Source organism: Cervus elaphus, chromosome 6 (genome assembly GCF_910594005.1).
Source record: "Cervus elaphus chromosome 6, mCerEla1.1, whole genome shotgun sequence".
Lineage (NCBI taxonomy): Eukaryota > Metazoa > Chordata > Mammalia > Artiodactyla > Cervidae > Cervus > Cervus elaphus.
This window is the reverse complement of record NC_057820.1, coordinates 11,664,701-11,680,871: the sequence shown is the minus strand read 5'-3', so window position 1 is coordinate 11,680,871 and position 16,171 is coordinate 11,664,701. Positions and strand designations below refer to the sequence as shown.

At 56.5% G+C, this 16,171-nt stretch overlaps 1 protein-coding gene across 1 annotated transcript in view; it reads right to left on the bottom strand.

The window, feature by feature from the left end:
* Positions 1–12,921, bottom strand: part of WDR1 (WD repeat domain 1) — a 40,860-nt gene extending 27,939 nt beyond the window's left edge. Inside the window, exons 1-3 of the mRNA XM_043906185.1 lie at positions 12,610–12,921; positions 11,992–12,113; positions 455–545 (exon numbers count right to left, since the gene is read on the bottom strand). Coding sequence (XP_043762120.1) covers positions 455–545; positions 11,992–12,113; positions 12,610–12,625 — 229 coding nt within the window. The 5' untranslated portion in view covers positions 12,626–12,921. The remainder of the gene's footprint in view (positions 1–454; positions 546–11,991; positions 12,114–12,609) is intronic.
* Between the last annotated feature and the right edge of the window lie 3,250 nt (positions 12,922–16,171).

The window sequence follows — 16,171 nt, the reverse complement described above, 5'->3', positions numbered from 1 at the left end:
GAGCCACACAAAGTCCGGCTGCAGGGAGCCGAGACCCCAACTGCCAAACAGAATGAGTGCCTGCCAGAGGCCAGAGTTGTGCCCGATACAGGGAAAAGGGCGGCAGAGAAAGGCGACGCGAGGCAAAGATACAAGTCAGAAACACACACACACTCAATGGGCTTTGATACATCACAGCACAGTTGGCCTAACAGCACGTGAGCTTCCCCGCCGACCTCCGAGCTGGAACCAGCTGGAACACTGCCAGCTACAGTTCTGGAAAGGGGCTTCTTGGTGGCTTACACTTCCCATGTCAGCCCCACCTACCATCCCCACCCTCTTGGACCTTCTTCCTCCCTGCCTCCTTCACCCACCCCCCCAACCTTCCCAAGCCAGGTGCCCAGGACTCAGGGGAGCGGGGGGAGGTCGGGCCAAACCACATGCACCCAGAAGCCACGCGCGGATGGACAGGTACCTCCGGAGGCGATGTAGAAGCCGCTGGGAGCATACTTGGCCACTACCACCTGGTGGGCATGCTCCGTGTAGATGTCCGCGATGGCCGGGTTCTGCAGGGAGAAGACCAGAATGAACACAGGCAACCCAGCAGCAGGCAAACTCGCTTTCCACTCTCTGGATTAACGGAGTTGGGTGGGAAAATGACATGTGGACACACACACACAAATACGGATGTCAAAACCTCCGTAAGGAAAATCCCAGAAATACACATACCTGCCTGGGTGACAAGAATTCTAGGTAATTTAACTCTTTTATAAGAGGCGAGGTGATTTGTTTTCTTTCGGTACTTGTCAAACAAATATGTATTTTTGAAATACACATGGGACATAAAAGTCTCCTTAGGGGAAAAAAAAAAAATTCTATGACTCTGATTTTCTCCCACTTGTAGGGGGCTGCTGCCTTCCCTGAGTCCAGCTCCCCAGAGCGGGTCTTCCCCATTCAGAACCAGCTCTCCCCAGGCTGCCAGGCGGCGTCTGACCTAAACCAGAGCCTCTGGCCTGGAGGAGCAGGAACAGACAGCTGGGGGCCCCCTCCTCGTCCAAATCCCTCGATTTGGGAAACTCCCTTTCGTGGCTCAAATTCAAGACTGGCTGGACTCTGCATCGAGAACTGGGCCAGCGTTGGAGACCAGGAGCAGCTCTGGACTCAGTAACCAGGCTTAAATGTACAATTTATCAAAGTCGATCACGGCACTCCCCGACTCCCCGACACACACGGCCCAGAGGCCTCAGCAAACCTGCGGCCCTGTGCTGAGATGCTCTGTCATCAGAGCCCAGCGTCCTCCCAGGAGGGCAGAGAGAGCCAGGCATCTAATCCCCGACACCCGCCGACACATGCTCCAGAGCCAAGTGCCTTGTGAAAGGAGCAGCTACGGGCTGCGGACGCATCAGGTCCCAGGGCGGCTGCTGCGGGTGCATCTGACCTGCCCCCCAACAACCCCCACCTCTTCCAGCCACCTCGCAGTCTCCCCCTCCCCTGTCTCCTTAACGCCCATCAACAAGGACAGAGGCCGGGACTCTTCTCAGCTTCCTAGCCACAGGATCACCCGCCCCCTCACCCGACAGAGTCCAGAGAAGCGCCCCCCTAAGTCCCAGCTCTGACAACCACCCTCCTACCATTCCTGCAAGCCCCCCGGTCTCTGTAAATGCCGTGCCCTGGCCAGCAACACCTCTCCCTGCCTGCTAACACCCACTTATCAGGCCTGAAGAGCCATCTGCGTGAAGCCTGCCGTGACAGCCCCTCTCTCTCCTGTGCTTGCAAAGCATTTAACATGACACACACCATGGTCCCTGGCCCCTTTATCCCTCTCCTCCAACGACTCTTTGACCTGCTCCATGTGTAGTTATCTCCTTTAGCCACCACAGCAGTTAGCAAACAACAGGTGCTCAATTACTTTTTTTTGGGGGGGGGGGAACTTTACACAGTCCTTTTACCCCAAGGACTTAGCATCACATGATAGAGTAGGTACTTTAAACATAGATAGTTCATACATTAACCTGATGCAGAATAAACATTTGCAAAAAGTGCAATCAGAGACATTAAGCATTAGAAGATATTCTGAATAGCAAATAGCCCATGCAAAGGCACTCATGTCATTAGCCTTTTGGGAACTGCAAATCAGAACTACAGTGGGGAGAATTAAGACTGACGTCACCAAATGTTGGCAAGGATGGGTGGGGTACAGTCCGGAATGTTTATATACTGCCGGGGGGAATGTAAAATAACACAGCTGGAAGAGTTGGGCTGGTTATTTATAAAGCTAAACATAACATTTATGCAAAAACCCCACTCCCAGGTATTTATCCAAGAGAAATAAAAGTGCGGGCCCACAAAAAGACACATGTGAAAGTTCATGACAGCCCCTAAGTGGAAAACAACCAACCCAAAGGTCCATCCCCAGGTGCCTGGAGAAGCAAAGTGCGCTGTCCACCCAAGGGACATGACTCAGCACACACACTGCTGTGGACCCTCAACCACAGGAGCCTCGAAAGCCTGACGCTCAATGACAAAGCCCGACGCAAAGGAGAACGCGCTGCAGGGGTCCGTTCTGATCAAAGTCCAGGAAAGGCCAGCCCACGGGCCACAGAAAGCCGGGTGTCTGCTGGGGCTGCCAGGGCCTGGGGGGGAGGGTGGAGGCCCATGGATTGACTGGAATGCTGGTGGCGGGGGTGACGGGATGGTATTTAATTTGTCAAAACTCTAGTTATGTGTTTGAAATGGATGGGTTTTATTGTCCCTAAATTACCCTGCCATAAAAGGATGATGTGTGGGATCCAGTAAACGTCCGTTCCCAGCCCAACCTGCTCCTGCGCAGGTTACTCCTCTGGACTGGAACGTTCTAACGAGGACAACTTCCCTCATAGAGAAGCTGGCGAAAGCGGTCTGTGGCCGGGCGCCACTGAGGCCCTTGTTCCGAGGTTGACTGAGGGCTCTCAGCCCCGCACGTGGGCACGACAGGTGGGCGACCACCCCCCGGGGGACTCATGCCCAAGGCGATGCCCAGCCCAGCCCTGCCCTTAAAGAGGAGCGGGGCTGGGGTACGTGGAGAAGTGGAAAGTGAGTTAAGCAGCGGCCCTGGGAGGCAGTCCTGCCCCTACAGACCTTTCCCCTAAAGCGGCTGGGGCGAGTGAAACCTTGGGTCAGTCCGAGCGGGCTCTCCCGGCGCCCCCGTCCACATTCCCAACACAACTGGGGGCGAGCTCCCCCGGCTGAACACAACAAACAGAACACTCCCGAGTCAGCAGCAAAACCCCGCCCTCGGCTCCCCAGCCAAAGGGGACGCCTCCCTGTCCCCAGGCCTCCAGGACCGCCCAGGCTCTCGGCAGACCCGGCCCTGCAGGGCTGGGGCATCCCTCCCCGAGGACTTCCTTCCTGCCCTCCCCCCGCCCCCCCATCAGGGGACAGGGGCTTCAGGCAGAAACCAGAAGGAAGCCTTGGCATTTGAGGCCCGTGGGTGCCTAGCGGATGTGGGCAGAGCCTGCGAAAACCTCCTGTCGTCTCGCTGGGTCCCCAAGCGCATCCCAGCCCTGCCCCCCCCACCCTCCACCCTGGGCGTGTCCCTCCGCAACCCCCCACCTCTGACCCCAGGCCTGTCCTGGCCCTGGCCCTAGCCCTAGCCCGCTGTTCAGCCCTGCCCTGCCCTGCGATCCCAGGCCTGTCCCAAGTCCATCCACCTCATCTCCCCACCCCGGCCAGATTCCAGTTTTTCCTGCTCCTCCTGGGACCAGGACAACACCGTGACAACATGTGAAATGAACCCTCTGCCTTCCATCAACCCACACCAGGCTCTATGTCCCAATTCTGATTACACATTCAGAGGACCCTGGACCGTTCCCACCTCCCTCCTGTGCGTGGAGGCCCCTCTCCAGCCCAGCAAATGAAGCATTCTCCCCCAACACCTTTCCACAAGTGGAAGGAAAAATCCCTAAAGCACTCCCCCATCCCCCAAGCTTTCACATTCCTGTGTCCTCTGAGGCCAGAGGTCACCACGGCACTTTACAGGTAAGGTTAAGGGGTGGCCCCAGCTACAGGGCATGGCAGCTTTGCCATGACACGCCTGGCCCCCTGGGGAACCCCGTGGACGTGTCGCCACATCAGTGAAGCTATGGGACACAGCCCTGCCCCTCTGGAGTGGCTGATGGTCTCCGGCGGCCTCCTACAAACTCGACCAGGCAAAGTGACCTTTGGGAGGATTAAGTTTCCAGAGTGCTGGCTTTCTAGACACACCCAGTTCCTAAAAGCAGGCCCTGGAAGCCGACCTGTGCAGTGAATGTGACCTGCAGGGCCTTCTGCTTGCAGAGGACCCAACTCAATGACCGCCAAGCGGCTCCACAAACCTCTCCGCTTCCAGACCTGCAGAACTGAACCCAGAGGCTCAGCCCAGGGTCTGGCCAGCCCACTCTGCTCGACCTTGGAGGCTCCCTCTCTCACCCAGAGGAAGCAGCCCTAAGCCACAGTCCAAAGTCCATTTCCCATTACGCCCCTGCCCTCCTCCAGCAGGTCACTCGCTCTGATATTCTTCCCTTTATTCGATGCAGGCTGGAATACCTTCCCTACTTCCCAGATAACCTTCTCTGAATTATCTTCTAAGGCTCAGGCAAAGGCTCCCCGCCTCCTCCAGGAAGCCTTCCCTGATGCTCCAAGGTAGAAATGATCTCTCCCAGCCCAGAAAGCCCACACTACTCTCCCTACCCTCCCGCCCTTATTATTTGCTACCTTGGGCACATGTCATTCTTACACCTGCAAAGCTTCTAAGTGGACCCCCACAGAGGGCAGAGCCCAGGTCTGATTCACCACTGCAACTTCTGACCAACTCCCCCCAACCCCGGCCCTGAAAAGACTGGGGCATGCCAGTCCCCAGAAGCCATTTATGAAAACACAGCCATCATATGCTGATGACCACTCTGACAGCCGGGGTGACCCTTCAGTTGATTCTCTTTGAAACCTCACAGTACCCCTACGGGTAACCTCAGGACCCCATTTTACAGGCAAAGAGGTGGGGCAGAGAGACTTGGAGGGATGCACCCAAGTAAGTGGGGGGCTGGGACCTGAACTCAGCTGAGCACCCTTGCTCCTCTTGGTTCTACTCCATGACCTACACGTGGAGTCACTGTTAGCCTGACTCCTAACTCAGGGAACAGAGGTTTGCACCGATGGTGACAGCTACCCAGCTACCCGCCTGGAAGTGTAGAGCCTGGAGGCGGGCGAGAGTGGCCACGCCCGGAACCTTCCTTCTGGCTCCCTGCCCAGCCCCCACCCTGAAGCAAACCAAACCCTAGAACAGGGGCCCGAGGGGGTCCCCCCATGTGAGAGTGGGCACTCCACTCCCCGCTGGACCCAGCACGATGCCACCTCCCTTCCTGTCCCCCCTTTTCCTCTGCCTGCCCAGGGCCTTCGGAGGAGTCAGGAGGGGAGACTTTGGGGGTTAGGGTCAGCCCCCCCAGTGTAACAAGGGACAGGGCCGCCGCTCTGCTGCAGCCTTTTCTTTGCCTCCCCGCCAAGGGTAAGAAATGGTAGCTCAGATGGTGAAGAACCTGCCTGCCAATGCAGGAGACGCGGGTTTGATCCCAGGGTCGGGAAGATCCCCTGGAGGAGGAAATGGCAGCCCACTGCGGTATTCTTGCCTGGGAAATTCCATGGAGAGAGGAGCTTGGTGGGCTAGAGTCCATGAGGTTGCAAAGAGCCAGAGACGACTGAGCAAGTAAATGACAACAATAAAGGATAAGAAAGATACCCAAAGGCCCGAGTGTGTGAGTCCATAACAACGCTGACAGGACACAAGCTCAACTTCTTCCAACCTCCATGCACTTGTATTCACAGTCCAGACTCCCTCCATCTCTGCTGTCTCAAACCCCCTTCCTGGAAAACTCTTACTCACCCTCCAAAACCCAACTCAAAATTGCCCTTGCTCCAGAAACCTCCCCAGAGGCTCTGTGACACAGCTGGCCCTTCGCTCGTGTTCCCAAAGCACCGAGGACACACTTCTTTCAAAGCACTAACCTGGTGAGTTGGAATGTTACCTACTGGGGTTCTTTGCTCGCCCCTGCTGACATTTTGGGCTGGGCAACTCTTTGTTGCAAGACAGTCCTGCGCATTGTGGGATGTTTGGCAACACCCCTGGCCTCTGCCCACTAGACACCAGTAGCACAAAAATGTCTTCAGATATTGCCAAACACCCAACAGGGTGCGGGTGGGGGCAAAACTGCCTCTCACTGAGAACCACTGATTTAACCTTGGGCACCATGGCTACGGGCCTGGCTTGGCAAGATGGGGAATGTGTGTGGGAAACGTCCGGACTGAGGACTGGATGCAGCAGCTGACGATGCCTTCATCTTCGAGCAGCTTCCTAATTGGCCTCCCTCCTGCCTCACATGGATTTCCCAGGTGGCGAAGTGGTAAAGAATCTGCCTGCCAATGCAGGAGACAAGGGAGACATGGGTTCAATCCTTGGGTGGGGAAGATCCCACCGGGAAAGCAGAATGGCAACCTGCTCCAGTATTCTTGCCTGGAAAATTCCATGCACAGGGGAGCCTGGGGAGCTACAGTCGGTGGGGTCACAAACAGTCAGACACGACTGAGCTGCCGCACATGCATGCACCTGCCTCACACCTTAGCTACAGAACCGTCTCTCCACGGACTTGACCACACTGCTCATCTACTGAAACTTTTCGTGGTTCTGGTGGCCTCAGGCCAGGGCTGGGCTGTGGTGGGGCGGCCTGACCCCCAGCACCAGAGTCCAGCACCCTCTCCTGCCTGCCTGTAACTCCCCCTGCACCAGGGCTCTGGCCAAGGGTCCACAACCTGTGCGGGACTCTCTTCCCAGCCCTGCTCCACCTGACTGGTCCCTTCCTGGGCCCCCAGCTGCTCAAGATCCCCTGGGATGACACCTCCTGGCACCTCTCTTCCTCTCGGCATCAGTCCTGAGTGTCGGTTTCCCCTGGAGACGGTGAGCTCCGTGAGGACAGGCCTTTGCTGGGGAGTGTCCAGAGCCAGGCCTGGGCTCCGCTACAAAGCAGGTGCTTACATACACTTGTAACAGGATCAAGTCAGGCTCAAGTTCAGGAAGTGGAGAGGGCAAGGAGGGTGGGAGAGAAGTGGAAGTGACCCCGAGCCAGCTGACCCTGGGGTGGGGGAGGGGTTCCCAAGATGACTGGCAATGGGTGGACACTGACATCACAGCCCAAGCACCTGAAGGTCACTAGCCCAGAAGCCAGTGGGGCACGGCCCCACCCCTCGGGGGCTCCCCCAACAGCTCTGGAGCCTTCTCTGAGCCCAGCATCCTTGCTCGTTAAAAGGTCAGACCACAGGACCCCAGTGCTCTCCTGGCCCGACCCCAAGCCTGTGCTGCCCGCCGGCCTTCTGTCCAGGTGGCGATCAAACACGCCACCTCCTTTTGTCGCCGGGAGGCCAGTTTCAGTCCCACCCGAGGCAGTGGGCTCCACGCGGGCAGGGGCACTGTCCCCGCACTGCCCATAGAGCACGCAGCCGTCCTGGGCAGGGGCAGGGACTCGGGGCACGTGTCATGGGACAGAAGGGACGCGGTCTGTCCTCCTCTGGCCATCTGTCCCTTCACGTACACACCCCACCCCACCTGAAGGGGACGCCCAAGGTGGTCCTTCTGCACGCTGAATGGCAGCAGGTCACCCCGTGGGAAGCTCAGCGCTCGAGTTCAACATCCCCTAAGCTGGCCTCCAGGGCTTCTCAGGTGGCCCAGTGGTGAAGAAGCCACCTGTTGATGCAGGAGGCAAGGAGACGTGGGTTCGATCCCTGGGTCGGGAAGATCCCCTGGAGGAGGGCACGGCAACCCACGTATTCTTGCCTGGGAAATCCCATGGACAGAGGAGCCTGGCGGGCTGCAGTCCATGGGGTCACAAAGGACTTGGACACGACTGAGCACACAGCACGCACGCAAGCTGGCCCCTGCCCTGCTCAGGATGAGTCCACAGATCCTGTGCTTGGAAGCACAGCAACAAACTGATATAAACCACAACCCCTGGAATTTAATTTCACATACATCACTTTTTCCCATATTCGTGCGTGTGTGTGTCTATATAGTAGGAAGATTCCCTGGAGAAGGAAATGGCAACCTGCTCCAGTATTCTTGTCTGGAGAATCCCCATGGACAGAGGAGCCTGGCGGGCTGCAGTCCACGGGGTCACAGAGTCAGACGCGACTGAGTGACTACCACACACGCATATAGTTCATTCTAGATCTGGAATGTAGGGATTGCAGAGCTTCAAAAGCAAGCCCCAAGCCTGCCCGTGTAGCAGATCTGCTGGCTGCTACTGGCAGCGGGCACTCACTTGCCAGAGCCAGTTTACAGGGAAGTGATCCCAGGCGGTTTAGAACGTGAAGAAGCTCCTTCACAGCCACTGGGTGCAGGGGGGAACCTTCCGACTACACTGTGGGCAGGGGGCGATGGGGCCTCCAGGTACAAGTGTATCAGGTTCCCTCCTGGAATGTTCCTTTCTGGATGGCCACCTCACCGCCTGCTTTGAACCCAGCAGAGAATTTCTTTTGCTAGGTGTGGCAATCAAACGTGTTGAGAGAAAACAGGTGAGAAACACTCTTTGCCACCAGCTTGAGAAGTGCCGTGATGCTGGGTTCACCAAGCAACTCTGAAAAGGCAGCAAAGTGAATGATGGCTGTGGATCCAAGGGGAAGGTGAGCAAGGGGCCTGATGCCTGCTCAGTGGGAACAAAGGCGGGATCCGCCACTCAGTCGTGTCCAACTCTTTGTAGCCCTCGGGGCTCCTCTGTCCATGGGGTTCTCCTGGCAAGAGTCCTGGAGTGGGTTGCCATTTCCTTCTCCAGGGGATCTTCCTGACCCAGGGATCGAACCTGTTTCTCCTGCATGGCAGGCAGATTCTTCACCATCTGAGCCACCAGGGGGGCCTTTCTTACTTCCATACAGTAAAACCTTCTGTGTCTGCCTATCATCTCCGCCACACAGCCCGCCTTTCAATCAAGAGGAGACTTACTGAGCACCGACTACGTGCCGGGCACTGTGCTAGGCTGGGACACGGCAGGTGAGAGTGGCTGCCCGCTGTCTGGCTCCTGGAAGGCCAGGATGGGAGGGCCGCTTGGGAGGCGAAGCTGCCACAGCAAATGGGCAGCGAGTCATGCTGCTATTTGAGGAAAGAATGCGCAGACAAGGGACACAGCAAGGCCCAAGTCCGGAGACCCACACGCAGCCAGCTTAAGGGAGGGCGCGGAAGCCGGGGGCCTGGAGCCCCAGGGGCAGGTGGTGGTGGTGAGGAGAGGTCGGGGGTGAAAGGCTGGATGATGGGGCACCATCAGTCCTGGATGGGAGAGCAAAGAACAGTTCGACCCCGTATTTTAATAACTGGTCCAGCAGCAGTGCTGAGGGCAGGCTGGAGGAGGGCCAGGGAGGAAGGCCAATTTGGCCTTTTGTTTTTGCAGTCCAGGCAAGATAGCATGATAAGGGTGGAAGCAGTGAAAAATCCATCAGATTCGGAAGTCTTTGAATGCAGAGGCAATAGGACTCACTGCAGAACTAAATATGGTGTGGAAAGGGGAAGTCCAAGGCTGGGGCCAGAACAACTTGGCGGAGTGGCGGTCGCCATTCTGGGGATGGACGCGTGGGAAACCCAACTGTGGGGAGGGCGTGTTCAGTATGAGCCGCCCATCAGACGTTCTGTCGGACATTCCCCGATCTGGTCCCCTCCTCCCTTTCATGTCTCTTCTAGACTCTGAGCCTGTATTCCAACCAGACCGCATTCCTCTCTTATTTCCTCAACATTCATGAGAGTTGTGTCTATTTTTTCCCCAGGAATACTCTGCCCTAACAAAAACTATTCCCACCTTGACTTGAGCACCAGTGGTCCACTCCCATCAAACAAAAGCCTAAACGCCTCATAGGACTTCCAGAACAGGGTGGAAGAACACATCTGCACCCCGGGGCTGTCCTGGCCCTGCAGACACTTACAAACAGATGGGTAAGCAGACGCGCCCTCCAAAGAGAATGGTAAACTCAAGGGGGTAAGGATGAAAAGCTCAGAAGAGGGACTTCCCTGGTGGTCAAGTGGTTGGGAATCCACCTTGAAAAGCGGGGGATGTGGGTTCTATCCCTGGTTGGGGAGCTGGGATTCCCACCAGCCACAGGGCAACTAAGCCCTCATGTTGCAACGACTGAGCCAGGCTTCTCTCAACTAGAGAGAAGCTCGTGTGCTGCAACTAAGACCTGTCGCAGCCAAAAATAAATATTATTAAAAAAAAAAAAAAGAACTCAGAACAAGCAAGCAGAAAATAGAATAGGTTCCTTAAGTTAGGGAATGCCTCCTGCAAAGAGGGTGCTTGTCCGTGACTGTAAACAGCATCTCCATTGGAAGGGGCTCCACTTACTGGCTGCCTTCCTTTCGTTGAGCTGGACCCCTGTTCTGAGCAGTGGGTCCCCTTGGCGGGTGGAGCAGGGAGGTGAGGAAGATGTGGTTTAAAGGAGAAGCTGCAGGTTAAGAACCTTTCATGGCACCAGACACACAGTAGGTCTTCATGGGCGGGCTCCCATCTGGAAGTGATTATAGCCCGCTGTGACGTGTGTGTTCCTTGTTAGGGGCAAACACAAGCATTCATTCCGCTGCCCTGTATCCCCGAGAATGCCTTCACTCATTTTATTTGACAAACTATGGTATCTACCTACTTAGGGCCATCTCAACTTTTTTTCCCTCAATATCTCAGAAGCTCTCTGGAGACCTCCAGATCGTTATGATCTAAGTCCCTGGCCATGTTTTCCCCAGTTCTGAGTGAGTCGGGATCAGCTTTCGAGGAATCTGTGTCTAGCAGAGGAGCTGTTAGCACCTTCAAAGCACATTCACACCCACCCACCCCTTCAAGTGAGGGGCCAAGCCATCCTGGGCAGGGCAGAAACTGCCAAATGCTTTGTCTCCCAGCAGACTGCTTTGGGGAGCAGGGGGAGCGGGGTGGGGAGGCAGAGCCAGCAGCATCTCAGACCTCACAGACAAGGAAATCAAGACCACAGAGCCCCTGCACTGCTTCAGCCAGCTCTGAGGTTCAGAGAGCAACCCTGTCTTCAAAGGGACGGTTCCAGTGCCCCAAGGGCACGTACCCTGAATTTAAGCTGACACCCCTTGGGGGGCATCGCCAATCAAAAGCCATCCACCTACAGACTGGGTACAAGGCCCACCCAGGAAGCTCAGGAGAACCCTGCCCCGACACACAGACACTAGGGAATGGTCATGTTGGTACCTCCAGCTTCCACCCCCACCCCCCACTCAGGCCAGGCAGGCAGAAAAGATTTCACTATGTAATCTCAGCAGTGGGGAGACTGACAAGCACACTGGGTCATTTCGATAATTACAGAGAAGTAACGGAGTATTTTCGAGGACTTCCCAAGGAATGGGTTCTAAAAGCCTTCTCAGCCTGGGTACAGGAGGCCTCTGCAGATGATTCACGGGGATAAACTGGTTCCTTATTTTGCAGTGGGGCTCAGACGGCGCGAGGGGGAAGACCAGGCTGGAAGGGTAGAGACCTGGGTGTGAGCCCCATCTCTGCCACACTGGGGGACCCTGGGTGTGCCATGAGTACTGGGTGTCCGCCGGGCATGCAGGGTCTCCCTCAGGGGGACCCAGGCCAGCAGGACAAGTCGGGGAGCCTCAAGTCATCTCCATTTTACAGATGAGTAAACCAGGGCTCAGAGAGGCCGAGTCACCAAGCACCCCAAGGGTCAACGTCCGATCCCTCAAACCCAGAGCCCTTCACTTGAAGGGAACTAAATCTGAGCCTCGGCTTCCCCCACGGAGAAAGAGAATTGGGCCTGGATACATCTGCAGCTGTCTCCCTTGGCTTCCGAGGTGTGGTCCCCGAGGCTGAAGGGGGCGTGGCGTCCTCGCCCCAGGCCGCTGGGCCGGAGGGGAGGGGGGTGCAAGGGGAAGGCTTCACCCCAGAGCTGGGCGGGTGGTCAGGGAAAGAACCGGCATCCGGGCGGCGGCCGGTGGAGGCGGGGAGGCGAGGTACTCACGTCTATGTTCCTTAGGATGACGCACTTGCCATTGGTGTAAAGAAAATTGTTGCCCTTGGGGTCGCCGCCGACGATTTTGGAGACACCCCTCTCCACCTGGGGGAGGCTGGCGAACACCTTCTCTGCAGAGACACAAACGCAGCCAGGCACCTAAGGGCCAGCCCCGCGCCGGGATGAGGGCGGAGGGGAGGGAAAAGGGGAGAGAAAAAAGAAGGGGGGGGGGGCGGCCCTGGACCGGTCTCGGCCGGTCACCTGTTGCCTCCAACCCGGAGGGGCGGCCGCCACTTTGAAGGAGCGCAGGGGACCGGCGCGACTTCCTGGTCGGCGCGCTCCCTTAACCAGGCCCTGCAGGGAGATGCGGGGACTTCCACGGGGCCCCGACCGCATCGCCAACTTTGGGGCGCCCTCCTCTCCTTCCCCCGCCCGGCGAGGGATCGCTGCCCGGCGCCCCCGGAGGGCGGCGGGGCGCTCACCAGCCGGCTCCCGCACCCCTCCCCCGCGCCCCGCGGACCTCGCCGGACCACCCACGCCCGGCCGATGGCCGAGGGGCCTGGCAGGCAGGCAGGGCGGGCGCCCACCCCCGGGGGCGAGGGGCTCGCACCGGGCCGCGGCACTTACTGATCTCGTACGGCATCCTTGCCCACTTGTTACCGCGCCGCGCTCGCCAGAGAGCCTCTAGGGGCCGCGCGCGCCGCGAATCAGACCTGGCCGAGGCCGAGCCCAGGGACAGGGGCCGAAAGGCGGCGCCGGGCGTGCAGGGCGCGGAGTGGGGCGGGGGGGGCGGTCCGAGGCCGGGTCTCCGAGGCCGGCTCGCGCCCTGCCCTGCGCGCTGCCGCTGCGGACGCGCCGAACCCGGAAGCGCGGCCCCGCGCGCGCGGCTCGCCCCCCAGCTTTGACCATATATAGTCAAGCGCTCGGCTCGGCGGCTGCGGCTCTGGCGAGCCTGCGCGGACCTGGCCGCCGCCGCGCCCCTCCCCCTCCCCGCGCGGGCCCCGCCCAACGCGCCCCGCCTCCGGAAGTGACGTAGACCGCGACCGAGTGAAAAGGCCGCATGGTCAGCGCGGGGCCTCAGAACGCTGCTGGGAGCCGGCGGAGAAGGTTGCGCGGCTCCGGCAGTTGGGGGAAGGGTAGGCTAAGGAAGTTGGGGTTTTTTGTTTTTTTTGTTTTTTTTAACCTGAAGTTTTGCAGACGCTGAAATCACTGGAGCGTCAGGATAAGGCTTGTGTTTGCGTAGCGGGCGTTTACCTAGCTACCAGCCTTCCGGCCCAGTGGGCGTCCTCCTTGGGTTTTGTAAACACAGAGGAGTGCTTTTTCTTGCTTTCTTCTATAAAGCATGACTAACTGGCAGACGGCATTCCTCGCAAAAAGCAGCTGCAGGAGGAGTTTTACGGATGTGCTTTGCGGGGCCCGAGATCTCTTAAAAACTTTAGAAAACTAGGATCTCAAGAGCAGAGAGGGGAGGGATGTAGGTTCTAAAAAAAAAAAAAAAAACTAGTACTTATTTCCTAATGAAAGCAGAAGAAAGGGGGAACTTCCACTTGTAAGGCTGAAGCAGCGGCTCGTTGCTAGGGGAAAAGCAAGTTGAGATGTTATTTGGAAACTCATCTTTGAGTGTCGGGTACTGTCTCTCGGGATTTGCAGGGACGGGGGGAGGAGGAGGGTAACGTAAAGTCAGAAACCTCAGGGTGATCCTTGATTTTTCTTGAACCTACTGGGAATATTTTTAATGCTTAACTTTTATTCATTTGAAGCTTTAAAAGTTTTCAACATATAAAAATTGAAAAAACATTAGAACAAAGATCTTGGCGTCAGACATAGGAAGCGATGTACTGATCATAAGGAATTGCTCGCGGTGGAAGCTTCCAGAGTGAGGGTGGTCAGTGTGTCTTTCTCTGCCAGGCCAAGCCTGGGCGACCTCCTGGGGGCCATGCTATCCTGGCCTCTGGCGCTCTTGGGGAAATCTTCCGGAGTTGTAGGGGACATGGTACCTGGGTTGGCTCTATTTTTGAATTGCATCCAGGTTCATTCAATAGCACTGCAGAGCTCTGAAGGCGCACCTGCGTGAAACTAGGTGTGTCTTATCTGGTCTCTAGGCATTTGCTGCTCCTATCCTGCCCCACCTTCACCTGCACCTTCAGGCTGCAGCCTATTTTAAAATTGAAAATGTCTGTTCCTCACTGTCAAACCTGTAGGTGCTCGGTCTCAAAGTTGAAGCAAAAGTCGTGAAATGGCCTAACTGAGCTCTATGTGCTAGATCTCAGGTTTCCATGAGACTATCTTCCTCTCTGCTTTCTGCTCTGCTCCCCATTTTCTGCAGCACCCCAGCTTCCTGGGTGTTCCACGAATGCCCCTGCCTTGCTCTTGCCTCCAGGGCTTCTATAACCTCTGTCCACTACCTGGAATTACTCAAAACTACTTAAATGCGAGTGTCCTTTATTCAGGGAACCCCACCCCCGACCCTGACCACCTAACTGGCTCTAAACCTTCCAACCCCTACAAATACCTTCTTGATACTCTGGTCCCTGTTATCTGGAGTGTGTCCCTGACAGGGTAGATACTCAAATGGCTGACCCCAGACCCCATGTGCGGTCCTCAATTGAGAAACAGTGGCTGTGAAAGGTAGTTTTGTGAACTGAACCACCCTAGAGATGTTGCCAGAACAAAGGGAAAACAAGTGATCTACAGGTGGGGGCTGTAATCATCTGAGAATTGGGACTGGGATTAAGATCAGCTGTGCTAACTTTTTGCCCCTCAGGCATCTTTGTAACTGAAGGACTGACTCTAAAACTACTAAAGCATTAACCTCAAGCCCTTGAAAGCAGATAACCCTTGTGCATGGGGGTAAAACCTTGTTGGACTCACAAATGAGACTATGCAGCAAACTTAGAGCTAAATTCCGAGCCCCTGGCAGGAGGCTAGGCTCTATAGCTTAGAAGGAAGTTAAGTTGTTCAGGGGACTTGAGTTTGGATGCGTGTTACGGATGCTGGCCTTTGCTGTAAAAATCATGTCACAGAAAACATTAGTTGGCAGGGAGTTGCAGGGGTTGGAAGGAAGAGGGAGGGACATGGGGTGCTCTTTGCCTAGGGTGATCCCAGCTTGGTCCTTCTCCACTGTAAGGGCGCAGCAGTCCTTGAGTTGGTGTCAGCTGTGACTAGCTGTTACTAATCCCCCTTTTAATACAAGTGTTAATGCACACTCGGTCTCCGATGGGGACCCTGAAATGACTGTACCCCAATCTGTGATGGCTGTGTCGCCTGGCCACTCCTGAGACCCTCATTTCTGAAACTGCCTTCCTAGCACCTTGGGGGAGTGTCCTGGAGACACCTACTAGGACTAGACCTAATGCCAACTGAGACCAGACCACCTCGCCTTCTCCCACTGCACGAGACGGCTCCTCCGGGCTATCCCTTCCTGCAGAGATCAGCGGCCCCATCTCTGGCTATACTGGCCAGAAAACGCATCTACCCACCCACAACCACCACATTCAGTCCTTCACCTGGACTCTTTGGATGCCCGAATCTCTGGTTAATATCCTGCCACCTCCCACTCTGGTCTTTCTTCTCTCCATAGAGAGCAACAGCCTCTCTAGGCCCGAGGGCGCCCAGACCCAGCCTGGCTCCCAAACTGCTCTCATCCCAGTTCTCCCAGCTCTGGCCGCTGGCTCAGAGCTCTGCCTTGGGGTTTCTGTACCTGTTTCCAGGATTTTCCTGATACCTCAATTCTAAGGCCAGAGTTCATGCAACTTTTTTTTAACCACTTGGGAGCAAAGCCCTGTGATGTGGGAACAGTAGTTGGAAATGCTTTCTTAGGAACGCCCACACCTCTGCCTGGGGAGACTTCCAACTACAGATAATGGGTGAGATAACCCCTTCCTTAGCAAGTGGCAGTCAGCTCCGAAGAAGAGCCTTGCTCAGACTGGGCAACCCACCAGACCACGGCCCCTCACTCACTCTCGCCAGCCCAGCTCCTCTGTCTATGGGATTCTCCAGCAAGAGTACTAGAGTGGGTTGCCATTTCCCCCTCCAGGGGATCTTCCCGACCCAGGAATTGAACCTCCGTCTCCTGCATTAGCAGGCTGACTCTTAACCCCACTGAACCACCTGGGAAGCCCAAACTGTAGGTAAATAGCATTTAACATACGATGCTGTGCCTGCTGGGTTAATCCAATTTGCCTGCCCT